Source organism: Poecile atricapillus, chromosome 2 (assembly GCF_030490865.1).
Source record: "Poecile atricapillus isolate bPoeAtr1 chromosome 2, bPoeAtr1.hap1, whole genome shotgun sequence".
Classification (NCBI taxonomy): Eukaryota; Metazoa; Chordata; class Aves; order Passeriformes; family Paridae; genus Poecile; species Poecile atricapillus.
The window spans coordinates 863,551-889,639 of NC_081250.1; the positions used below are offsets into that span (position 1 = coordinate 863,551).

At 53.1% G+C, this 26,089-nt stretch overlaps 2 protein-coding genes across 8 annotated transcripts in view; one reads left to right on the plus strand and one right to left on the minus strand.

Moving 5' to 3' along the window:
• Nucleotides 1–1,725: 1,725 nt before the first annotated feature.
• Nucleotides 1,726–26,089, minus strand: part of SMARCC1 (SWI/SNF related, matrix associated, actin dependent regulator of chromatin subfamily c member 1) — a 66,776-nt gene continuing 42,412 nt past the window's right edge. The window contains exons 23-28 of the mRNA XM_058831486.1: nucleotides 23,531–23,645; nucleotides 22,409–22,563; nucleotides 18,418–18,552; nucleotides 12,788–13,046; nucleotides 5,627–5,788; nucleotides 1,726–3,294 (exon numbers count right to left, since the gene is read on the minus strand). Of these exons, the coding sequence (XP_058687469.1) occupies nucleotides 3,212–3,294; nucleotides 5,627–5,788; nucleotides 12,788–13,046; nucleotides 18,418–18,552; nucleotides 22,409–22,563; nucleotides 23,531–23,645 (909 nt within the window). The 3' untranslated portion in view covers nucleotides 1,726–3,211. The remainder of the gene's footprint in view (nucleotides 3,295–5,626; nucleotides 5,789–12,787; nucleotides 13,047–18,417; nucleotides 18,553–22,408; nucleotides 22,564–23,530; nucleotides 23,646–26,089) is intronic.
• Nucleotides 13,059–18,394, plus strand: LOC131575696 (foot protein 1 variant 2-like). Of its 7 annotated transcripts, none has more exons than XM_058831514.1 (7): nucleotides 13,059–15,526; nucleotides 15,566–15,585; nucleotides 15,705–15,744; nucleotides 15,783–16,213; nucleotides 16,391–16,430; nucleotides 16,528–16,566; nucleotides 16,624–18,394. In XM_058831514.1, the coding sequence occupies exons 1-7, from the start codon at nucleotides 14,902–14,904 to the stop codon at nucleotides 16,875–16,877; spliced, it is 1,449 nt and encodes a 482-aa protein (XP_058687497.1). In that variant the 5' UTR covers nucleotides 13,059–14,901; the 3' UTR covers nucleotides 16,878–18,394. The 7 variants fall into 7 exon arrangements, with proteins under 7 accessions (XP_058687497.1, XP_058687499.1, XP_058687501.1 ...); XM_058831516.1 differs by lacking the exons at nucleotides 16,391–16,430; nucleotides 16,528–16,566 and adding exons at nucleotides 16,214–16,272; nucleotides 16,353–16,371 and having other exon boundaries at nucleotides 15,783–16,096; nucleotides 16,644–18,394; XM_058831518.1 differs by lacking the exon at nucleotides 15,566–15,585 and adding an exon at nucleotides 15,527–15,565 and having other exon boundaries at nucleotides 13,059–15,486; nucleotides 15,686–15,744.

Genomic DNA, 26,089 nt, shown 5'->3' on the forward strand with positions numbered 1-26,089 from the left:
TGCCAGGAACAGAACAATAAATTCCCTCCCTAATCCTGCTCCCTGCTCCAGCCCCAGCCCAGCTCTGGGGACCTGAACACCCACAGCAGAGCCAAACCCCTGGGATGGTTTGGGGTGGTTTGGGTTGGAGGGACCTCAGAGCCCACCCAGAGCCACCCCTGCCATGGCAGGGACACCTTCCACCATCCCAGGCTGCTCCAAACCCCATCCAGCCTGGCCTTGGGCACTGCCAGGGATCCAGGGACAGCCACAGCTGCTCTGGGAATTCCATCCCAGCCAGGAATTCCTTCCCAATATCCCATCCAAGCAGTGGGAGCCATTCCCTGTGTCCTGTCCCTCCATCCCTTGTCCCCAGTCCCTCTCCAGCTCTCCTGGAGCCCCTTCAGGCCCTGCAAGGGGCTCTGAGCTCTCCCTGGAGCTTCTCCTCTCCAGGTGAACATTCCCAGCTCTCCCAGCCTGGCTCCAGCCCTGGAGCAGCTCCAGGACCTCCTCTGGATCTCTCCAGGTCCCTCCTGAGCTGTTGGATCCCAGGCTGGGGCAGCTCTGCAGGTGGGGGCAGAGGGATCAGCACAGGGCACAGGGGGGGGTCTCTGGCCATTCCCTCACTTCATTCCCAAACTGGGATCCCAAAGTCCATCCATTCTTCTCTCCCTCACTCCAGCTCTGCCCAGCCCGGCCTCAGCGACCACGAAGATTTGGAGTCTGTAAATAGAAAACTTCCAAACATTGCATTTATCATTTAGCACTTTGTGTGCATCCCCCAGGAATGATGATGCTCTGGATGCTCTGGATGCTCTGGAGGATGCTCTGGATGCTCTGGAGGATGCTCTGGATGCTCTGGATGCTCTGGAGGATGCTCTGGATGCTCTGGAGGATGCTCTGGATGCTCTGGAGGATGCTCTGGATGCTCTGGATGCTCTGGAGGATGCTCTGGATGCCCTGGAGGATGCTCCGGATGCTCTGGAGGATGCTCTGGATGCTCTGGAGGATGCTCTGGATGCTCTGGAGGATGATCAGTGACCCTTGCTGGCCGTGCTGCAGGTGAGGAGCTGTTGTGCCATGGGATTCCCTGCTGGAATGCAAAGATCCAAGAACTCCTTCCCTTTTCTTCCTGCCCCGTGTGGGAGCAGCTCCAGGGAGCCCACAGAGGCTGTTCAGCAGGAGATCCCAGCCCTGGAGATCCCAGCCCTGGAGATCCCAGCCCTGGAGATCCCCAGCCCTGGAGATCCCAGCCCTGGAGACCCCAGCCTTGGAGATCCCCAGCCCTGGAGATCCCAGCCTATCCAAGGAGAATTCCCAGTTGGGAATGTGGCTTTCATGGCGTGTCCATGGGGACACAGCTCCATCCCTGGGATTTCCTCCCTGGGGAATTAAGGCAGTACAGGATGCCCAGCAAGAGGAGCCACTCCTGAGGCAAAGCAGTGGGAATGGTTGGAATAAATCCAGACTGGAAGCCAGAGCAGGAGGGTGGGAGAGCAGTGGGACAGGCCTCCCCCAGCCCATCCAGCGATGCTGCTGCTCCACAGCTGCTCCTGAGCTCTGGAACCCCGCCAGGGCCTGGCCCAGCAGCACATCCCGAGGCTGGGCAGGGTCTGAGCTCCCCACATGGCTCCTGGGTCTCCCCTGAGCTCAGGTTTTGTGTTTGCTCCTCTGGAGTTCAGCCCCGGATCACAGCGACAATTCCCAGCACACACAGACAAAGGAGACTTCACAAACTGCACAGGCTTTGTACAAAAACCGCTGTTTTTTGCTTTTATTTCACAAAATTGGGTGGCTGCTGCAGGAATCAAACCGGCCCTATACAGAGATCAGGTGAAAAAGTGGGCACAGGGATTATTTATACAGAAACAAAACAGAGTCCAGGATCCAGGTCCTCGGCAGGATCAGCACTAGGACAGTAAAAAATAGTCTCCACCTGGATCCTGGGAATAGCTCACGCTAAAAACAACCTGAGGTTACTCTAAACTGGACTAAGGGCTGCACCAGAAACCCCACGCTCACCCCAAAGACCCTGGAGGGGAAGGAAGCCTTGGGAAGGGGAATGGGAAGGCCCCGGCCGCTCTCTGTGGAGCGTGGAGTTGTGCTGGAAGACCTGGCAAATCCTTGATTTTGAAACGGTGGAAGTGGTTCTGGAGGTTCCAGAGTTTTTGGGAGCCTCTCTCCAGCCCAAGCTCAACCCCCACCCGGACAAAAGGCACCCCTGAAATCAAGGAGCAGCATCCAGAGCCCGGGCAGGGAAATCCCAAACGCTCCTGGGCCAGGACGAGGGCAGAGAACCCCAACCACGGGCAGAAAAGGATTTTTTGCAGGATTTTCCCCCCAGTTTTGGCAGCCTGGAGGTTTCCCAGCAGCAGCTCTGGAGTGCTCCCAGCTCTGCCTGCTGCAGCTGCTCCCTTCCCCGCCCCTCCAGCCGCAGGGGGGTGACAGGAGCTGTCCCAGCCGCCCCGGCTGTCCAGAGGTAGTTCTGCCATTCCCATCCCAGCCATCCCAACCCAATCCCAAATTCTAGCACTTCTTCGCTACCTACTTTATCTTTTTTTTTTTTTTTTTTTTTTTGTTTGTTTTCTTCATTTTAAAAAGTACAAAGTATATGCTCCAAAAAGAGGGACTAAAAACAGGGGGTTATTCCTCAGTTGGCTACTGCACCAAACTACTCAGGGAAGGTCCAACTACCACCTCCAAAGGCAAAGGGAAGGTGAAAACTGGAGCGAGAAAACTCCTCCCATTGAGTGGTTTTATTCTGATTGATTCACTCCTGGATTCATTGCCATGGATCAATTATTTCCTGTAATAAGTTAGAGGCTGCCAGCCCTGAGGCTCCGTGCTCCAGCACACTCTGCTTCTCCTGCCCTGCTCCAAGCTCTGGTTTGGGCTCTCCCCTCGGTGCTTCGCTCTGCCAGAGACCCCAGAACCGCCCTAAAACCTGGATCATTTCACCCTTCCCTGGAGAAACCCGAGCTCAAAGCACCAAGAGGAAGGAAACCAGCGTGGAGCTGTGCAAGGCAAGCAGGCCAAGGGGTGAAGGATTTCCCAGCAGCAACACGGGGCGCTCCCGGCATCCCCAGGGAACGCCGGGCTGTGCCGGGCTCCGTGTGCCACACGCGGCTGGGACAGGAGGGGACACCTCCCCAGGGACAGAAGGGAACTGAGGAATTCTCTTTTGGTCACCACCATGTTGCTGTGGAAGTTCCTTCCTCCTTCCTTGGCTGCTTTAGGGAGCGGCTGAGGCTGGCGGGGCTCCGGCCGGCGGTGGGGTCACTCCTTCCGCGGGGGCTGGCTGGGCTGGACCGGGATCTGCGGGACACAACGGGGACAGTGAGGGACAGGGGGGGACAGCAGGAGGGGCTGGACACAGAGAAGGGACACAAGTGCCTGAGTGTCCCCAGGCCACGGGAGGGTCCGAGGGGAACCCTGCAGCCAGAACCCAGGAACGGCACCACGGCAGCTCCTGAAGCTCTGCTGCACCTTCAGTTTGCTTTTCCATCACCACCCCGTGAAAGAGGAAAAATTCCCGTATTTTTAGGGACAAGATGCCGGGGATGCAGCTCAGCAGCTGGCAAACCCGTGCCAAGCAACTTGCAGAGCTGGAACTGGCACCTCTCACCTCCCAGCTCCAAATTACAGCTCTTCTCTGTTTAAAACAGATGGAACAATAGGTTTGATTTAAACAGAGGCTGCTCCTCCCTGGGAAGGATGGATGGAGGTTAAAGCAGAGGAATCCACGGGTGCAGAAGAAAGGAGGGATACAAAGGGGCAGCCTCTGCCCAGAGAGGAGATGCTAATGGAACATGACTGACTTGTTTAGCAGGGGAGGAAAAAAGGAGAAATTCAGAAAGGGAAGAGAGCAAACAGCAATCCAGGCTGACACAAGACATTCCCAGTGGTAAAGGCTCGGGAGGAAGGAGGGAGAATGGGGGAGCAGAGGAGCAGGAGCCACGGCCAAACAGAAATAGCACAGGCAGAGTTTTCCCGCTGGGGCTGGGAACGCCCGTGAGTCAGAGCTCGCAGCAGCTCCTGCTGCTGAAGCCAAAATCAAAAGGGCTTTTCCCAATTATTTTTTGGGAGAGGTACTAGGAGTGATGACAATTCCTGCTCCTCCAGTGAGAACCACACTGGGAGTTTTGGGGGTGAAGGTTCCTGAGCAGCAGCTGGGTCAGGCTGCAATTAATAATGGGAAATTTATTGAGGAATTCCTGATGGAGAATTCCTCAGTCATTCCTCCCTGTGCCAGCCTGTCTTCTGCCTTCTGGGCTTGGCCACACTCTCACACTCATCCAAGCAACTCCCACACCATGGCTCCTGATCCAGCTGCTTTTTTGGCTGCCATAAATCAACTTCATTTTTAGGGGTGCAGATTTTATACTGGGAATGTTCTTTACATGGTTTATCTTCTCCTTCCTCCTAACCAGGACTTTCCTTGCTCCAATTCCAGGGTGCCAAGTTTCCAGTGAGGAATTACTGAACTGGATCCTACTCTGACCTCCACTAATTTAGGAATTACAGTTAATTCCTGACCCTCCACTAAGTCAAGAGAGGCTTTTGATCATCACCACCGAGCCTGTGTAGCATTATAAATAAAAGAAGGGATGTTATAAATAAAATAAAGGACGCTGGAATGCGCTGGGATGCCCAGAGGGCTGAGGAGCACTTAGAGCTTCCAGCACAGCCCTGGCAGTGCACACAGACCCTGGAGGGAGTTTCCAGCAGCAGAGGAACCCCAGGATCACCCCAGGGAGTTTCCAGGAGCAGAGGAACCCCCCAGGATCACCCCAGGGAGTTTCCAGGAGTGGAGGAACCCCAGGATCACCCCAGGGAGTTTCCAGCAGCAGAGGAAGACCCCAGGATCACCCCAGGGAGTTTCCAAGAGCAGAGGAACCCCAGGATCACCCCAGGGAGTCTCCAGCAGCAGAGGAACCCCCCAGGATCACCCCAGGGAGTTTCCAGCAGCAGAGGAACCCCCCAGGATCACCCCAGGGAGTTTCCAAGAGCAGAAGAACCCCAGGATCACCCCAGGGAGTTTCCAGCAGCAGAGGAACCCCCCAGGATCACCCCAGGGAGTTTCCAGGAGCAGAGGAACCCCCAGGATCACCCCAGGGAGTTTCCAGGAGCAGAGGAACCCCCCAGGATCACCCCAGGGAGTTTCCAGGAGCAGAGGAACCCCCCAGGATCACCCCAGGGAGTTTCCAGGAGTGGAGGAACCCCAGGATCACCCCAGGGAGTCTCCAGGAGCAGAGGAACCCCCCAGGATCACCCCAGGGAGTTTCCAGCAGCAGAGGAAGCCCAGGATCACCCCAGGGAGTTTCCAGGAGCAGAGGAAGCCCAGGATCACCCCAGGGAGTCTCCAGCAGCAGAGGAAGCCCAGGATCACCCCAGGGAGTTTCCAGCAGCAGAGGAACCCCCCAGGATCACCCCAGGGAGTTTCCAGCAGCAGAGGAACCCCAGGATCACCCCAGGGAGTTTCCAGCAGCAGAGGAACCCCCCAGGATCACCCCAGGGAGTTTCCAGCAGCAGAGGAACCCCCCAGGATCACCCCAGGGAGTTTCCAGCAGCAGAGGAACCCCCCAGGATCACCCCAGGGAGTTTCCAGGAGCAGAGGAACCCCCCAGGATCACCCCAGGGCACTTACACATTCCGTTGGGAGCTGCCAGCGGCACGCGGGGCCCGATGAGGTTCCCGGCCATGGGGTGCCCCAGTGGTGGGGTGCTGCCAGGTGGGGCAGCCCCAGGGCTGGGGTGGATGCTGGAGGACATCATCCTGCCTGCCATGGGCTGTCCAGGGAGCATCTGACCTGCAGAGGAGGGACAGACAGCGGGGTGAGCCTTGGAGAGCCGCAGGGGGAAGGATGGGGGCTGTGCTCCCTGCAGAGCCTCACGGGCGGCTCCTCCCGTGCTCCACAATCCCAGGAAACGCCTTTTCAACCCCTCAGGAAGGGCCAGGGGCACTTGGAATCACAAGGGAAAAGTGGGAGACAACACAGGCAAACCCAAAGCTGGCACCGAAACCACACTGGAAAGGGCATCCCATGAAACCTCACGGATAAGTTGTGTGGGAGAACTGAAATCACGCAGCTGGAACTTGGCTGCCCAGGAATTCCTACTGTGATTCCCTGGAGGGAGGATTCCAGTGCTCTTCCTCACAAACCAGCTCCGTGTTCCAGCTACAACACCCGGCCTCAGGCACCTCCAGCTGGGGTTGATGCTTTAAAAACTCATTTGAGGGATGGTTTGGCATAATCCAGTTCCATTTCCTTCCACACACTTCCATGGAGGGACAGTATTTTAATGAGACAGGGATGGACACCTAACCCCAGGCAAGGGGGGAAGGACCTAAAGGGGCTCCAGGAGAGCTGGAGAGGGACTGGGGACAAGGGATGGAGGGACAGGACACAGGGAATGGCTCCCAGTGCCAGAGGAATGGGATACTGGGGAACATCATCCAGTTCCAACCTCCCAAAGACTCAGAGGCTTTGTGGCAGAAGAGGATATTAGATATATAGATATATAGATATTCTACAAGGGGAGTCATCCACTGGCAAAGTTAAGGTTGATCAGGGAATAAAAACATAAAAACTGGAACAATACAGATGTGTTTGCCCAGGAAAGGTGGGAACCAAGGAATTCCCAGCCTGGGAGCTGCCACCTGACAGGAGCCTCAATGATTTGGCCATCCCTGAACACCATGGGCCTACGAGATTCTCTCTCACTAATGAAGTGATTAATGTTAAAATCCCTCTTCTGAAGCACCTGAAGCTGAATCAGACTTTACTACACCATGAGTGGCTTCACGTGAAACTCCAGCACTGGGCAAGAATTCCTTCAGGGAAAGGCTGACAAACCTGCAGGGACGTGAAGATTCGAGGATGTTTTATATGCAAATCAACCCCAGCTGAGCCAAAATCACCACTGAACAGAAACTGAATCTACTTTGTAAAATGTCATAAATGCAAAGTGTGCCCCTGGATCCCTGGCAGTGCCCAAGGCCAGGCTGGATGGAGTTTGGAGCAGCCTGGGACAGTGGGAGGTGTCCCTGCCATGGCTGGGGTGGCTCTGGGTGATCCTGAAGGTCTCTTCCAACCCAAATTAACTCCAGATCTCCCAGCAATGCTCACTGGGAAGCTCCCTCCTTCCCACACCATGGAGTGTCCCTGTTTTTCCTGTTAAACCTCAGAGGTTTAACACCAAGCAGTGCTGCTGGTCTGCTGAAGCTGTCCCTGAGCTGAGCAGCTCCTCTTTGTGAGGCTTTGGCCGCCCGTGTTTTCCCTCCCTGACACGGGATGTGACATTTTTATCTCAAAATTAGCTTAGGGAGCTGGCAGAGGAACAAACCCATCCCATCCCAGCTCCAAAAGCCCCGAGCTGAGAGTACCCAAGCACGGAGCTCATCCTGGGTGGGATTAACCACGGGGAAATCACCGCTGCCACCACGGCAGCAGCAGAGCCCTGCCTCTACAGACACGTTTTGTTTCCAAGAGAAAGCGCTCCAAGACAAGCGGCTCAAGCAGAAAATGTGGAAGTGTGACCTACATAGGGGGGAGAGCTTAGGAACAGCAGCTGTGGGAGGAGATGCAGCCCAAAGGTTCAACACAACGAGATTTAACTGACTGAAAACCCCTCAGATGGAGGGGCTGGGCAGGTTCACCTTCCCCTGCTGCCAATGCAGCCTCACATTCCCAGGAAACGGGGGAGGAATTGCCTTTAGAGGCTCTCCAAGGTATTTATCTCCATTAAAAAGCCTCTCCCTCTATTAAATCAGCACTTGAGGAGCACTGGGCTGATAAGCAGCCAGAGGGGTTTTGTTGTGATGCACGAGGATTGGAGCTGATCCAAATCCTCCAGCACCTCTCCCTGCCTGGCCTGAACAGGGAAAACCCATGGACACAGAGGGAAAACCCATGGACACAGGAAACCCATGGACACAGGGAATGAGTGCAGGGAAAACCCATGGAGACAGGGAATGAGTGCAGGGGAAACCATGGACACAGAAAACCCATGGACACAGAGGGAAAACCCATGGACACAGAGGGAAAACCCATGGACACAGGAAACCCATGGACACAGGGAATGAGTGCAGGGAAAACCTGGGGACACAGGGAGGGAGTGTAGGGAAACCCATGGACACAGGGAATTAGTGCAGGGGAAACCATGGACACAGAAAACCCACAGACACAGGGAGTGAGTGCAGGGAAAACCCCTGGACACAGAAAACCCATGGACACAGGAAATGCTCTGAGCAGGGAAAACCCAGGGACACAGGCAGTGAGTGCTCTGTGCAGGGAAAATCCATGGAGACAGGCATTGAGTGGTCCATGGAGGGAAAACCCATGGACACAGGGAATGCTCTGAGCAGGCAAACCCATGGACACAGGAAACCCATGGACACAGGAAACCCATGGACACAGGAAACCCATGGACACAGGAAACCCATGGACACAGGAACCCCATGGACACAGGGACCCCATGGACACAGGAACCCCATGGACACAGGAAATCCATGGACACAGGAACCCCATGGACACAGGCAGGGCTCTGTGCAGGAGGGACCCTTGGAGGGCAGCGCTGTGGGATGAGCCTGGCTGCCACCCTGCTGCTGCAGGAGAACAGCTCCAGGGAATGCCAGCTGGTATTCCAAGGTGTGCTCCTTCCCACTGGGAATGGCTTTCACAGGCTTTGGGAGTCCTGGAGTGGTTTGGGTTGGAAGGGACCCTAAAGCTCATCTCATTCCACCCCTGCCGTGGGCAGGGATATTCCAACAGCAAATCCATCCTTCCCTCCCTCCTGCTGCCCCCCCAGCCCAGCACTGTGAATAATTAACCACAAGAACTCATTTAGCCTCGTGTCTCGGGGAAGGAGAGGCAGAATTTCCACTTCACTGGCATCCAGCATTTCTGCCCCTCCCTCCGAGGGCCGGACACCTCCGGAGCCCCGCTCCAGGATCACCATTCCCTGCCTCCTGGGAAGCACGTAGGACACACTGGGAATATTTCCCTGCTGCTGCTGCCCTCCCAGAGGGAAGGATCCTCCACCAAACATCCCAGAGGACCAGAGGATCCCAGGGAGAGGCTCAGGCCTCTGGAGGGGAGGCCAGCACAGCATCGGTCACGCCGGAGGCGCCGCTGTCCTGGTGTCGCTGTGATTCACTGCTGGATTCCAGGAATTCTGTACCACAGCAAACATTTCCTCCTCCTATTCATGTTCCAGCCTCAACACCTCTTCCTTGGGGCAGGGTTTCAAACAGCCAAACTGCAGCAGAGAGAGCCAAACGTGGTGTGGATGCTCCTGTGTCACCCTGACACCTCCAATCCCCAATTACAGCCATGGATCAGCTCCAGCCCCGTTCACCACCCCCTGGCTTGGATTTCCTCTCATCCCACTGCTCCCTGCACGTCCCCAGCAAGCTCTGCACATCTGATGGAGAAATAGGAAGCACTGGCAGCTGTTGGGGAATATTTACCTAAAGGAAGGCAACTCAAAATCCTCTCTGTACCCAAAAAGCCCCCTGGAATCATCAACAGCACGATAAGGAAGCAAATAACATCCAGCAACTTAATTTAAACTCACAAAAACTGAAATGCTCAGCAGCTGAAAAACCCCAAGCCCAAAATTCCTGACAAAGACTTTTTTTTGAGTATTTCAACCATTGACAGAAAATGAGGTAAAATATATCAGGGGAAAGGTTATTAAAGCTGCTCATCCAGCTGTGGTGGGAAGTGTATCCTGCCCTCCTCACTCCATTTCTGCCTTAGGTCAGAAATTATTTACCAGGTGAAAATCCCACCTGAAGGAAGAGTTAATAATGACAGCTACTAATTCCCAGCTATCTCTCTTCCTCCAAGAATTTCCAGAAGTTTCTTGTATTCCACACCAGGAGTTCTCATCCCACTGATCACCAGCCCAGAGCTTGAAGAGAAATCAATGAAGTGCCAAAAGTGGTACCATGGGAAGAAACAGGGAATTTTATTTCCCATTACAATGACAAGGTGCAGCTTTTCACAGTGAAATTGGAATCCAAAATCCAACTTTGTTTTCCTATTTTAAAAGTTTTCATTCCAGGGCAAAATAAGCTCAGGGTAAATGAATTCTATGGTCCAGCAGAGCCAGACATGGCCATGCCAAGGAGAAGTGGGTGACCCTTGGCTGGAGATGTTCCCCACCACCAGGTCCAGACTGACATCTGAGCTAAAAACCCTGTTTTTGGGAAAAGCCTCACTTTTAACTTTTAGGTAAGAGCTCGACTTTACTGCTTCTGCCCCCGAGGCCAGGCAAGCTGTGAGCAGGAACTCATCCTCCTCTCTTCCCTCTCCAGATGCCATCTCAGATCCTTTCCTGCCTTTGCTCCCCCATCCCTTCAGCTCTCATCAGTCCCTCCCAGGCTCGCTCTGCTGGGCCCATGGTGGCCCCTTGAGCTGCTGCTGAGGTCAGAGCCTGTGTGACACCAGCAGTGAGCTCCGAGGCAGGGCTGCAGGGAAAGCTGGCCAGCTGAGAGCAGCTGAGCAGGAACTGCCAGCCCAGCTGCCCCCTGCTGCTTCTGGAACACTCTCAGGGCTTTGGGGGATTCCTCTGGCCAGGCTGGACAGGTTTGGAGCAGCCTGGGGCAGTGAAGGTGTCCCTGCCCGTGGCAGGGCTGGCTCTGGGTGATTTTCAAGGTCCAACCCAAACCATTCCAGGACTCCACAATCTCCTCACACTCACCAGATTTTGGGATCTGCACCAAGGCTGCAGGAGACTCGGGGGCAGATCCACTGAGGGAACTCCTGGGTGTGGGGTCAGCAAGCTGAAGTTCACCAGTTTGCCATTTTCTCTCCAAATCAGAAAAACTCCACTGTGCAGCCAAAGAACTTTTGGGACCCGTGGGCTTCCCAGGCATTCCTAACAAATCTCTGGAGAACTCAGGGAAATAAACCTCCTCTGCCTTCCAGGCAATACCAGCCGTGGCTGGGGACACAGAGGGGTTTGCTCCAAACTTTGAGCAGCCTCAAATTCTTCTCTTTACAAAAGCATCGAACCAGAGAACTGCCAGGAGGTGAGGGCAGGTCCTGGTGCTGGGGGCGTGTGGAATGAGACAGCTCTGGATGCTGGAGCCAGGGGAGGTGCTGCTGGAAAAGTCAATCTATAGATTGCTTTAATCAAACCTGAAAGAGAGATGTTCTGGCTAATTACCAGAGCCCATTCCCTGTCCCTGCTCTGGGAGGGGAGCTGGGAATGCAGAGCTGGAAGGAGCTGTCAGTGAATAAATGCAACACTGCTTTCATCTTGTCCCACTCCCAGTCTCCACTGCAGCGTGGAAGGGAGAGCTGGGTATGGATGTGCCAGGATTCCCTCCTTCCCTCTCTCCTCATTTCCCACTTTTCCCTTTCCAGGTTATTCCCTCATGGCCACGTGAGCAGCCCCGAGCTGTCCTCACCCCACAACAAACCCCCAGAGCCAGGATGTTAAATCTGAGTCTAAAACTAGACCATGTTTTATCACACTCCCAATCCAATTCCAGCAAAAAACAAACCAGCTCCCAAACAGTCCCAGGGATTTCTGTCCACAGTAAACCCAGGAACTCCCTGAGCCTCACCAGACAACTCTTCCCCTCCTGCCCAGTCTCCAGTTCTCTGCACCTGCTGACAGTCTTTGATTACTCTGCAGATCCAGTTGGATTAGACACTTCCCATTCTCCTGCTCACCTGCAAATCCTGATGTTTTCCTGTGTCCTTCTGCTCCTTCCCAAACCAAACACTTTTTGTCTCAAGAGGAAAACTCAAGTTCCTGCAGCTTCCTGTTGCCATGTTTGATCTGGATTATGACACCCAAACTTTCCAGATTCTTCAGCAGCTGCCCATGAAAAATCTTCCCAAATATTTTTGGCTAATAACTGATCAGGTGTTCTTCTGGAGCAGGTTTTGGTCAAGCTCATCCTTGGCTATATCCTGTCCCACAGCCAGCTTCCCACGTGCCAGACACCGTTAATTGGTTTTAAATTACCATTTCAACAACCTTTAGCAGGTAAAAGCTGCCAGTTCCCAGCATCACCTGATCACCCTGGCCCTGGAGACACCCAACCCTCAGCAGAAGAGGCTGGACCAGAGACCTCCAGGTGACCCCTCTGACCAACACGGTCCTGTGACCCTCCCCTGGCATCAAACACATCCAGGCAGGACACAGGAACCTCTCACAGTCAGGCCTCCTGCCAAAGGAAGTTCCTTCAGGAGCTCCCTGCCTCTGCTGCTTGTCCCAGTCCTTTCCCTTCATTTCTGAACATGGTTTGGTGAGCCAGGAACTGGAGAACTTGAGGGGGGATTGGTTTTAAAGGAGCATCTGCTCAGATCACCAAGTATAAAACAAGCCCAAGGAAATACAAATAACCTAAAAACATCTGGAAGTGCTTGGGGCAGTTTCACATTTCACTTTAGAGCTTGGCTGTCCCAGGCAGGGACTCCCAGCCCTGCTGGATGACCTGCTCCTGATGAGCCTCCAGGGAAAGAAGCATTTTCCTGGGGCTGGAAGGAATTTCTCCTCTTTGTGCCCACTGCCTCCCACCCTGGTGCTGCTGGGGGAGCCTGGCCCTCCCTCATTCCTGACTTTTGGGGTTCCCACCCTCCTCCCCACACATCTGGAATGGGGATGAAAGCTCTGTAATGAAACTGCACAACAAGCAAAGCTCATCTTTCCAGCCAGCCGTGTCTGACAGCAGCACCATTATAAACCATTATAAACCATTATAAACCAGTAACCCACACCACCCACAGCCCCTCGGGCAGCCCCTCAGGGATTCAGGGCAGGAATTCCCCTCTGCTGGCTCTCACCTGGCTGAGGTGGGTGAGGAGGTGGCATCTGGTGGTGCATCATGGGGTAGGGCGGGGGCTGCTGGTGGGGCAGCAGCCCAGGGTGGGCTGGTGTCCCCAGAGGGGCCATGCCAGGCCCGCTGGGGTGCTGGTGGGGCTGCTGGGGGTTCTGGCTGTGCTGCTGCTCCATTTGCTGGCGAGCCCTTAGCTCGGCGTACTTGAGCTGCTCCATGTGGAAGTTCTGGCGCTCCGTCAGCAGCTGCTGCCTCTGCTGCTCCAGCTGTGCCAGGAACGGGACAAAAGGCAGAGCTGGGTTAGGGATGGTGCATTTCAAACAGGCTCCTGACAATCCCTGCCTTGCCTTGGAAGAAGCCTCTCATCCCCACCCCACCAAACCCAAACCAAACTGCTGTCCTGTGCCTGTTTGCAGCAGGTTCTGGGAAAGGCTCTGCAGCTTTTTCTACATGAACTCACCTTGTTCTGTCCTAAAACCTCTCAGCAGCACTCACTGAGCTCTGCACCCAGAGCTCAGCCCTAACACAGCTCTGGCAGAAACTGGGGTTTTTCTCTCCATCTTTTCTGCATGATGGAATGAGGGAGAACAGGAATCTCAGGGGAATTTCTGGGTGAGCCCGAAGCAGAACGTGTGTGTGGCTCCAGGAGCTCAGGGATCACAGGCAGGATCCTTCTCCAGCCTCTGAGTGCAGGAACTGGATGTCACAGCAGCCAGACACCAGTGATCGTGATATTAAGAGCTTATGTAAAAAAAACCTCATGTCATTTAGGCCAATTAACATCAAATACATCAAATACTTTGATTAATTATGAAGTCATGTAGGGAGTGAGACCTGAGCAACCTGCTCTAGGGAAGGTGCCCCTGCCTTGGGTGGAACTGGATGATCCAGAAGATCCTTCCAACCCAAACCAGTCTGAGATTCCATGAAAAGACCAAAAAAAAAGCTACAGAAAGCATTTCCTGCCATTGGGTATTTGCATGATGGATGGGTGTTCTGGTGAAGGAAGTGATATTTGACTTATTTAAGGAATATTCCCACATTATTCCTCTTGGCCAACCGGAGCGGGGCTCGCGTGACTCGTTTACAAATATTTAACGAGTGTTTTAAGGTAGACTCTGTAATCCAGCTGAAAAGCAGGTTGCCAAGGAGACTCTCACCTAGCACGAGTTCTCCAAAAATCCCAAAGCTCCCTCAGTAGTCGGTGCTGGCAGGCTGGCAGGGCTGGGGAGCAGGAAGGGAGCTCCACAGAGGCGCCATTCAGCAGCCCCAGATGGGCTGAGCTCATGAATTAAAGATTCTCCTGGCTGGGGTGGGGTGGCTGCTGCGGGCCCACAATGGCATCATTCACATCATTCACATCATTCACATCATTCACATCATTCACATCACTCACATCATTCACGCTGCCCTGGCTCCTTTCTCCCCTGGACACTCTGATACGCTGAGGGAAGTGCCCCATCCATCCACCCCACGGGGAAATGGGGCGTGTGGGGAAACATTCCCGAGGTGGCAGACAGCTGGGAGAGGAATTCCTGCAAATGACCCCAAACAAAAGCTCAGGCAACACTTTTTTATTCCTTTGAGACCCTTTTGTGGCCCTGCTTTGCTCTCTTCGTGGCACCCAATCCTGCTACAGTTTAAAAGAGTCTTTACAAGGATGCCCAAACAGCAGCCAGTGCCTGAAAATTCACATTTGAGTAAGGAAAACCAGGGAGAACTTCCCTTCTGCACAATCCCCGTGCTTGGGATGAGGAAAGACAGCTGGACAGAGGAAAAAACGGCACAAAAATAAAAGTTCTAACATGAGTTGGTGTTAAAGCTGAGCCAAGTTCAAGCCTGGGCTCTAGTACAGAGCCCAAAGCCCTGGTTCAGTAGCAGGCTCTGTCACCATCTCACACACAATCCCAGACTGGGATAAAAACAACCTTTTCCAGTAACACATTTTCCAGTGGGAACTCCATCAGAAACCTCCAGCTGCACTCCAGTCTGAGTTGTTCCTGCAGCTGGAATGAGGAGTGAGGCTGAGAACCTTCAGCTGCCCCAGAAGCCCCGAGTGCCTGGGCTGGGAGGCTCTGGAGATCCCCCAGGGCAGGGTGAGCTGCAGCAGGTGACACAGGGATGTGTCCACACAGGGACACTCCAGGCTCCCCTGGGCAGCTGTTCCAGGCTCTTCCTCCTGCTCAGCTGCAGCTGCTGCCTTCTGCTCTGTGGCCACTGCTCCTTGGCTCCTGGCTCTGGGCAGGGTGTGGCCCCTTCTCCTGGCCCAGCTGGAGAGATTTGTGTGGATGGATGGGATCCCCTCTGAGCCTTTCCCTTCTCCAGACTGGCCAGGCCCAGCTCCCGCAGTCTCTGCTCACCAGAGACGCTCCAGAGCCCTCAACATCTCTGTGGCCTCTGCTGGAGCCTCTCCTGCAGTGTCCCTGCTCAGGAGATCAGCTGGAATCCAGGGAGGTGCTTCTGGCTGTGACAATCCCCAATATCCAGCACCTGTTCCTGTGCTGCTGCCAAGGTGCTGCACAAGCACCTGATGGTCCCTCATACACACCTCAGTGTGCTACAGCTGCATCTCCAGCACAGAACTTCCTTTCAGCAGGAATTTCCCCATGGAAAGGGGGCTCAGGCCTTGGCAGGGGCTGCCCAGAAAGGTTTGGAGTGTCCAGGAAAGGTCTGGAGTGCCCAGGAAGGTTTGGAGTGCCCAGGAAGGTTTGGAGTGCCCAGGAAAGGTTTGGAGTGCCCAGGAAAGGTTTGGAGTGCCCAGGAAGGTTTGGAGAGCCCAGGAAAGGTTTGGAGAGCCCAGGAAAGGTTTGGAGTGTCCAGGAAATGTTTGGAGAGCCCAGGAAAGGCTTGGAGTACCCAGGAAAGGCTTGGAGTACCCAGGAAAGGTTTGGAGTGTCCAGGAAAGGTCTGGAGTGCCCAGGAAGGTTTGGAGTGCCCAGGAAAGGTTTGGAGTGCCCAGGAAAGGTCTGGAGTGCCCAGGAAGGTTTGGAGTGCCCAGGAAGGTCTGGAGTGTCCAGGAAAGGTCTGGAGTGCCCAGGAAGGTTTGGAGTGCCCAGGAAAGGTCTGGAGTGCCCAGGAAGGTTTGGAGTGCCCAGGAAGGTTTGGAGTGCCCAGGAAAGGTTTGGAGTGCCCAGGAAGGTTTGGAGAGCCCAGGAAAGGTTTGGAGAGCCCAGGAAAGGTTTGGAGTGTCCAGGAAATGTTTGGAGAGCCCAGGAAAGGCTTGGAGTACCCAGGAAAGGCTTGGAGTACCCAGGAAAGGTTTGGAGTGCCCAGGAAAGGTCTGGAGTGCCCAGGAAGGTTTGGAGTGCCCAGGAAGGTCTGGAGTGTCCAGGAAAGGTCTGGAGTGCCCAGGAAGGTTTGGAGTGCCCAGGAAAGGTCTGGAGTGCCCAGGAAGGTTTGGAGTGCCCAGGAAGGTTTGGAGTGCCCAGGAAAGGTTTGGAGTGCCCAGGAAGGTTTGGAGAGCCCAGGAAAGGTTTGGAGAGCCCAGGAAAGGTTTGGAGTGTCCAGGAAATGTTTGGAGAGCCCAGGAAAGGCTTGGAGTACCCAGGAAAGGCTTGGAGTACCCAGGAAAGGTTTGGAGTGCCCAGGAAGGTTTGGAGTGTCCAGGAAGGTTTGGAGTGTCCAGGAAAGGCTTGGAGTGCCCAGGAAAGGTCTGGAGTGTCCAGGAAGGTTTGGAGTGTCCAGGAAGGTTTGGAGTGCCCAGGAAGGTTTGGAGTGTCCAGGAAAGGCTTGGAGTACCCAGGAAAGGTTTGGAGTGCCCAGGAAAGGTCTGGAGTGCCCAGGAAGGTTTGGAGTGTCCAGGAAGGTTTGGAGTGCCCAGGAAGGTTTGGAGTGTCCAGGAAGGTTTGGAGTGCCCAGGAAAGGTTTGGAGTGCCCAGGAAGGTTTGGAGAGCCCAGGAAAGGTTTGGAGTGCCCAGGAAGGTCTGGAGTGCCCATCCCTGGAGGTGTCCACCCTCAGTGACCTGGGCTGGGGACAAGGTGGGGATTTGGACATTGGACTCCATGTGCTGAGAGGGCTTTTCCAACCTCAGGGATTCAGGGATTCCTCCCTGAACAGAAGCAGCAAAGCTTCAAGCGCCATTAGAAATTCTGGGTAGGCAAAGCTCCACCAACAGGCCCAGGTTTCCCACACTCAGCACTGCTCAGCTCAAACACAAATAAATGTGTTTTGCCTGAAATGTAACACCCTCCAGTCTGCAGCACTGATTCCTGTCAACACTCACCATATCCCTGCTCCTTCCCTGCAAGGGAAAGCCAGGCACAGTGTGCAGTGGCAGCAAGGAGGTTTTTCTGCTTTAATTATTCCACTAAATATCCACAATGACAGGTGAAAAGACCGAATTTAACCACCAGGAAGCCAAGGGGAAAATCGGTATGCACATTTTTAAAAAGGGAAATGTCATATGCCTCAAAAGGGAGGAAAAAAACCAACTTCCCTGTCACTAATGGAATATATCCCCCAAAGAAAGAATCTGCAGGGAACCTTTCCAAAAGAGATGGGTCCATTTCCTGAGCTGCCAATCAAACACAAACTGAGATGGTGGAGGATGTGGAGCAATCCAGAAATTCCTGCTGACATCCTGCTCCAAGAGAAGTCCCCATCTTGTCAAACTCCATCAGTGTGATCAGGGGGAGCTCTGGATTGCAAAGGAGGTTTTCCATGGAGAGGGTGGCCTGGCTCCCCAGGGATGTGGCCATGGCACCAGAGCCCAGGGAATGCCTGCATGATGCTCATTGTTTAGTTTCAGCTGCTGGGAGGAGCAGGAGCTGGACCTCATGCCCCTTCCAGCCTGAGACAGGATTCCATTAATGCCAAATGGGGGTGTAATTCCATTAAATTCACACAGAAGGGCAAATGTGGAAGTCCCTGGAATTATCAATCAACAAAATCCAGGTTGAATCTTCAACCCATCCATAGCAACTGTCTGCTCTCAACAATGAGGCAGCAAAAAAACAGAAAAAAGGAAATTAAAAAGTGGCAATTCTGGCAAAGATGAGATTTTGAGTCATCTTTCAGCCAGAGATGAAGCACTTCCCCAAAGCCTCTGGCCCTACACGTGATACAACTGCTCGTAATTCCTGAGTAATCCAGGCCCAGACAGCTCCTCTCCATGTCCTGACCTCACTCCTCCCCTCTCCTGGAGCTGCTGCTGCCTTCCCAGCTCAGGCAAACCCATCATCATCACCACAAAGCCAGGCTGCCTCTCCTGAGCATCCCCCTTCCAGGGCTCCCCCATTCCCTCAGAATGCTCCCAAAAACCTGAGCCATCTCCTTGGACCCCACTCCTCACCGGGGTCAGGGGGAGGGCAGGCAGGGCTGGCTCCCTCCCCTAGGGAAGGAAAGCTTCCACCCCTTCCACCCTTTCCAGGGAAAAGCTGTTCCCAGGTCAGATACAATCCATGTGGGAATGATGAGGGAGCAAAGCCAGGATCCCCCCAGTGTGCTGCTTATGGAATAGAGGAAACACTGCACGGAGGAGGAAAGGGCTCCCATGCCCCTGTGGGAAGGAATGATGGATTCCAGCTGAAGGAGAAGGACACAAAGGAGAGGAAAGGAGAGGAAGGGAGCTGCTGGTTTTGCAGATGTTGGCACACAGATCTTTGCAGTGAGAGATTTAATCCCAAATTCCCACTTACTGCCTCTTTCTCCCGGTCCATGATGGTTTCCAGCTCCTCAAAATGGCGAAGTTTTATCTCCAGCTTCTTCATCTGAGTCTCCACCAGAAGAGCCACCAGGGACTTGATTTTCCTCTCCTCCACAGCTGCCAGGTGCTGAGGAGGAAACACAGGGGTTGTTCTGTGACACTGGGAACAACAGGGCCTTGGAGGGAAGGAACCAGCCAGCTTCAGCCATCCTGTCCCACTTCTGGACAGAAACCAGGGAATTATAAATCTTGTGCTGGGAACCAGAGGCCCTTGGGAGATTATTAAGGTTTTAATCAAATAAATAGGTGTGAAGGTTTCATACAGGAGGTGTGGAGGATGCTCAGAGCTCTGCCTCGGAGCCTTCCAGTGGGAATGAAGATGAAGGAGGAGGCTGGGGGTCACCCAAAAAGCTGCCAGCAGGACACACACAGGAGAATGTGACCCAGAACAACCCCAAAGCAGGGAGATGGCACTGCCACCTCTTCGCTGTGAAAATAGATTTTTCTCAAGTAGAAGGCGAATTGATTCTTTATAAGGATTAACTTCATCCCATTTATATCCACACATAAACAACACCAGAGAGCTGTGTATAGATACTGGATACAGCCATGGAAGGGTTTCACACCCCCAGAGTGTGACAAGTCATGATGCCTTTCCTCATTTTTGTTAAAAGCTTGCAGCTCAGAATGAGAGCACCCTGAGAATGCACCCAGCCATGCCCTGCCTGGGGGGCTCTGCATCCTGACACATCCTGGGCTGCCAGAAGGGAAAGGTGAGGGCTGAGGGGAGGAAGGAAAAAAGGAAAAAAAGGAAAAGCTGGAGCTCATCCAACCCCAGCTGCAAACAGACTCCTACAGAGGGAGCTGGGCCCCAGACTGGCTCAGAACTGGGACAAACACTGAGCTGGAGGAAAGCAGCACTAAAAACCTCCCTAGAACTCTGAATATAATCAGAATTTCTCAAACCTGTGCCATTTGACAGCGTTCACCTCCCTGAGCCACCAGCTGTGCAGGAGGGCTCAGTAAATGTGGGTAAATGCACTCCTGAGTCTCTAAAGTGAATTTCAAATCAGGTCTGAGAGAAGCAGAGTGACCCCGAGCTCATCCAACACCACATCCCTGGGAAATTCCAGCAGCTGTTCCAAAAGTGACCAAAGTGCTGCACACAAAATAATGAAACAAAGCTGATAGAACAGGAAATTTCATTCCATGTAACACTGTTTAGTAAAATAAACTCATCTGTATGAAATCCAGAGTGAGGAAATCAGCTGGTGCTACAGAGTCTTCTACCAAACCTTTCACTCTGTTTCACATGTGTAATTTTAATAATGAAATGGGATGAAGGTCTAATGAAAGCACATGATTAGGTAGAGGACAAGTCTCAAAATACACCTTGGAAAGGAAATGATCCCTGAAGTTTTTCCTAGAGAGACTCAAAGAGGCTGCTCCTCAGCCTGGCATTACCCAGGGCTTTCTGTGGGCAGAGGACAAATCCCTCCAGAAAGTCAGGAACACAAATTCAGTGGTAATTTGAAATGCCTGATAAACCCATCACTGCAGCAGCCCAGAGTCATAAATGAGCAAGTGATCCTAAAGGGCTTTTCCAGCCTAAGTGATGCTATAAAAAAGAGTCATGGAATGTATGAATGGTTTGGGTTGGAAGGACTTTAAAGCCCATCCAGAGCCACCCCTGGCATGGCAGGGACACCTCCCACTGTCCCAGGTGCTCCAAACCCCATCCAGCCCGGCTTTGGGACACTTCCAGGGATCCAGGGGCAGCCACAGATTCTCTGGGAATCTGTTCCAGGGCTCTCCACCCTCAGAACCAGGAATTCCATCCCAATCTTCACCTCTGGCAGTGGAAGCCATTCCCTGTGTCCTGTCCCTCCATCCCACATCCCAAGCCCCTCTCCAGCTCTCCTGCATCGCTGGGATCAGCAGCTTCCAGGAATGATCTCCTCAGTCCCAGCCACCTCCAGCAGGAATTTGGGGAGATCAGTGGCTGGCAGGAGGTCAAACTGGGAGCACAACAGCTCCTCTGGGAAGGGGAAGTGATGGATCAAGAGCAGAAGTTTGCAGCTCAGTCCCAGCTGGAGCAGAGAAGGAGCAGCACAGGCCAGGATCCATCAGGGATCCCTTTGCACAGAAAGGGAAAAGCAGCTCACACTGGGTGTCCACTGAGAGGAAAATGAGCAGAAGGAATTTAAATTCTAACACTGTTTGTTCAGAAACTAGAACCTGTAAAAACACATTGAAATTGTTGGTGTGTATGAAATACAGAGTCTCACCCTGAACATTCATGTTCACCATTTCTCAAACAGCACAACTCAACTTCTGGGAGCCACTGATCCCAAAAGAAAAAATATCAAAGGAAAAAAACCCCAAACAAACGAAACCCCCATTTCAATCACTTGTATTTAACCCCTGCCTTCACTCAGAATCCACCTGCAATATTCTGATATAAAATCCTAAGGAAAACAGCTTTTCACATGAGCAGGCCTAGAGTTTATGATGAAGAGTTTAATTACTCCCTCAGACAAGACACAGACCACCCAAAGCTCTAATATTGTCTGGATTTTTATGTGAGTGGGAAGAGAAATCCCTGTTGAACCTGAATTCTACTCTGAAGTGTCAACCTCCTAATTACAATACATTATTCCCTGTAATGGAAAGCTGAAGCTCTTCCAGAACATTATTACTGCCATAATGAAAAGTGCCACAAGCCAGGTCCCTGCTCCCTCCAACTCATTATCTCCAGAGGAACGACAGCAGCAGCTCATCTTCATTTGGAGCAAGTGGCCTTCCATAAAACACAGACTAAATTTCATGTCTCCTCACACAGATACAGGTTTTTCCAACTTGGCTGAGGATATCTGTGAGTCTGATGAACTGAGAGTCACCCTCAGGATCCAAGGGATGCAAAAGGGAGCTGCTCTGGCCCCTGCACTTCACCAAAATACTGAACCTCAGCTTTGCCTGCAGTTTGGGATTTTAATGTGGACTTGTCTGCCATGTAGGGTTTTATAGCCTGATTTGAAAGGTAAGAACTCAAATATCCTCCATCTCTGGGTTTAATATATTTTAAAATATCCTCCATCTTTTGGGTTCAAAAGGAGGGACTGCACAGGACATCACCCACCATCCTCACCCTGGGGAAAAAGTCTAAAGTTCAAGAGTCAAAGATCAGAGTGGAAAAGTTAACAGAACACACAGCACCTCATTCTATCCATGGAAACCCAGCAGGAATAAACACCATCCATGCCTTGCTCTTGGTTTCTATAAAGCAGGTGGACGTGCAATGTGGCACTGAATCCAAGAGCGATTAAAAAACTCAAATTAAAACTTGAATCCAAAGGAATTAGTAAAGAGAAAACAGATTTGAAAAAGATACTCTAAAAGCAGTGAAAGCAGCGTGGCTCCTGCAAGGAGGAAAGGCGAGACAACGTGCAATTAGTAATTACAGGGTAAAGAAAAGCTGATTCAACACAGCTCATTAGAGACCACACACAAACAGGAGCTTAAGGGGAGACACCAACGTGCTTTTAACAGAACACAGAATCAACAAAACACAAAATCATTGAGGTGTCTGTGAAAGCTGCAGTGCCAGGAGTGAACAGCCCTCTGTGCTTGCTCCACACAGAGCCCAGGGGTTTGTGTGGAGCCCTGGGGCAGCACAAGAGGCCAGCAAAGGCTCTGTGCCCCTCAGCACCACGGCCAAAAGCCTTGCCAACAAGTCACACACATTTTGGGGCTGTTCCTTAGGGGTGTTCCTCCAGTTCATCATCACCAGGGAGCTGTTTAATTAACACTGGTCGTTATCTCCCTCGGGGGGGCTCAGGCAGGAGAAATTAAGGCAGCACTTGTGCTGCTGTGAGGTGTCAGGGCTCAGAGGGTGAACTGCTCAGCTCTGGCACCAAGGAGAGGAGCTCTCCAGGCTCTGCTGGCCCTGGGAGCCAAGCCCAGGGTGTTGGGACAGCACCAACCTTGGCTTTGGTGGCAGCAGAGGCCAAGGCAGCAGCTGCAGCTGTGGCCACGTTTCCTTCCGAGATCTCGTGCTCCACTTTCTTCTTCCCAGCCTCGGCCTCTTTGTCTTTGCTGCCATCAACGTTCTCCTTGTTCTCCTCTGCCTCCTTTTCCTCTGCAAGACATTCCCAGCCCAGCCTGTTACACGCCTTCCCGGGGCACCACTCTAATTAGTCAGGCATTAATTAACTCATCCTCAGTTCCAGCACTGCTCCCCATCCAAATACTGATGGAGGAACCCCAGTTTGAGAGGCTCAGGCCCAACAAATGGGGCAACTTTAAATGGTTTTCATTCCCATCCTCTCAATTCAGCACCTGCCAGCAGCTTCCCTCATCATTTCCAAATCAACTCCATCAAACCCAAATGCTCCTTATTTTACATGGTGCTAAAAACATGAATCTAAATTGCAGGAAAAAAGCAATTTATCCATTCCTGTGCCTGGCAGTGCCCAAGGCCAGGCTGGATGGGGTTTGGAGCAGCCTGGGACAGTGGGAGGTGTCCCTGCCATGGCAGGGGGTGGCTCTGGATGATCCTTACATTCCTTTCCAACCCAAACCATTCCAGGATTTTATGAGGCACAGGGGAAATGTCAAAAAGAATAAGGTTTTATGTAGATGTTGTCACTCCTCAGCCTGTCAAAATCCAGGCCTGGCATCACTTCCCAGGGAAACTGAGGTGAAATATTAACTTCCAAGAGGAGAAGTGAGCAGAGGATCCCAGACTGGTTTGGGCTGGAGGGACCTTAAAGCCCATCCAGTGCCACCTTGCCATGGCAGGGACACCTTCCACTGTCCCAGGCTGCTCCAGGCCTGTCCAGCCCTAAACACCTGCAGCAGTTCCACTTCTCTTCATCCCAAATGATGGAATGTTGTGGATATGGACAAGCCCCTGCCGTTTCCATGCCCCACAGGCACTTTGGTGCTGCAATTCCTTCCCCCGTGCCCAGGGCTGGGGAGCTCAGGGAGGGATTTGGTGCCCGAGGGAGGTTGAGGTGGAGCCTGCTCTGAGCAGGGAGCAGCCTGAGGTGCCAGGGGAACATTCCCAGCTGGCTTTGGGGCTGTCCCAAGCTCTCTGGAGTTACCTGGCTTGGGCTCTGCAGCCCCTTCGCTCTCTGGCTCCTTCTCCACGCTCCGCTCGTTTTCCCCTTCCGGGACCTTCTCTCCTTCCTCAGATTCACTCTCGGCTTTGTTCTCCACCTAAAGGGGATGGGATTGGTTGGACAGTGGCAGGGAGAGAAGATATTCACTGCTGACTTTGTTCATGGCCTTCAAATGAATCCATCACCACAGTGGAAGAGATTACATTGTAAAGGGGGGCTGCTGCTTAAGCCAGATTTGACAAACCCAAAATGTGAATAAAAGTAAATGCTAAACTGGACCAAGTCCAGTGACCCAGGCCAAGCCAGGACTCTGTGGGTACAAAAAAACTCCTGAAGCAAGATCACAGAACCATGGAATGTCTGGGAATATGCAAATTTCCAAGCCCTGAGTGAGTCTTTCCCACTTATCTCTTCCCAAATGTCCCTGTTTATCAGGGAGGCAGAAGAACTGCCTGAAAACCAAGTGGGAAATAACCCCAAGGCTGCACTGATCAACCCCAGCTTAGTCTGAACTCCTCATCTGGTGAAGGAGGCAACAAGAAATATCTCCTGTTGCTGCAGACTCCAGAACAAGCCACCCCCACTTATTTATCAGGAAATTTATTTATTTTTTAAAATATATTTATTTATTTAGCAGGAATGAAATAATAAATAAATCATGATGTTAAAAATTAAATTTACATATATAATTAAAATACCGATTTTATTAAAATCCATATTAAACAACATTATATTATTATATAAACAAATAAAGTACTAATAATTTAAATATCAGAATAATTTAGCAGTAATTAAAGTGCTATCCTGGGATTCCAGGATACCAGTTTAATCCCAGTTCATATCTGAAACACCCACTGCAGTTGGAGGTACCTGTGTGTGGACACAGGTCATGAAAAAGCCACAAATGTGTTCTTGTGGTCATTATCAAAAGGTTGAAGGGTAATTAATAAATCCGGGATCTTTAGGGGCAGGGCAGCTCACCCCCAGCAGCAGCAGGACACAAACACCCCTGAGCAGCTCAGCTGGAGCTGAAATGGCTGAGAAACACCTGGAGCTCCAAAGCTGTGTCCTGAGAGCCCTGCTGGCACAGCTGCCCAAAGCCCTGGCCCAGGATAAACCCTGTCTTAATACAAGCCCTGTCCCAGGATAAACCCTGGCCTAGGATAAACCCTGGCCTAGGATAAACCCTGTCTTAATACAAGCCCTGTCCCAGGATAAACCCTGTCCTAGGACCAGCCCTGGCCCAGGATAAACCCTGGCCTAGGACCAGCCCTGTCCCAGGATAAACGCTGTCCCAGGCCAAGCCCTGTCCCAGGCCAATCCCTGCAGGTGACACCCCAGGGCAGCAGAGCCAGGATCCCCCAGGCCCAGCTCCAGCCCCCACAGCCCCGGTCCTCAGCACGGGAAAGAGCCCCTGGTGGGAAGTGATCACTGCTGGGATCTCCCTGCTGGGATCTCACTGTCACTGCTGGGATCTCCCTGCTGGGATCTCCCTGCTGGGATCTCACTGTCACTGCTGGGATCTCCCTGCTGGGATCTCCCTGCTGGGATCTCCCTGCTGAGATCTCCCTGCTGAGCAGTGATCACTGCTGGGATCTCCCTGCTGAGATCTCACTGTCACTGCTGGGATCTCCCTGCTGGATTCTCCCTGCTGGGATCTTCCTGTCACTGCTGAGATCTCCCTGCTGAGCAGTGATCACTGCTGGATTCTCCCTGCTGGGATCTCCCTGCTGGGATCTCACTGTCACTGCTGGGATCTCCCTGCTGGGATCTCACTGTCACTGCTGGGATCTCCCTGCTGGGATCTCACTGTCACTGCTGAGATCTCCCTGCTGAGATCTCCCTGCTGAGCAGTGATCACTGCTGGGATCTCCCTGCTGGGATCTCACTGTCACTGCTGGGATCTCCCTGCTGAGATCTCCCTGCTGGGATCTCCCTGCTGAGCAGTGATCACTGCTGGGATCTCCCTGCTGGGATCTCACTGTCACTGCTGGATTCTCCCTGCTGGGATCTCCCTGCTGGGATCTCAAGCTCCAGCACCCAGGAGCTCTGGGGAGGCTGAGACTGTCCCTGAGCTGCCACCTGCCTCACAGGCACCCCCTTTGTGTCACCTCCTGTGTGCCATCCCTTGTGTGCCACCCCCTGTGTGCCACCCCCCATGTGCCATCCCGTGTGCCATCCCGTGTGCCATCCCCTGTGTGCCACCCCCTGTGTACCACCCCCTGTGTGCCACCCCCCATGTGCCACCCCCCGTGTGCCACCATCCCTTTGTGCCATCCCATGTGTGCCACCCCGTGTGCCACCATCCCGTGTGCCACCATCCCCCGTGTGCCATCCCCCGTGTGCCACCCCGTGTGCCATCCCCCGTGTGCCACCCCTTGTGTGCCATCCCCTGTGTGCCATCCCCCGTGTGCCACCATCCCCTGTGTGCCACCATCCCCCGTGTGCCATCCCTGTGTGCCATCCCCCGTGTGCCACCATCCCCCGTGTGCCACCATCCCCTGTGTGCCATCCCCTGTGTGCCACCATCCCCCGTGTGCC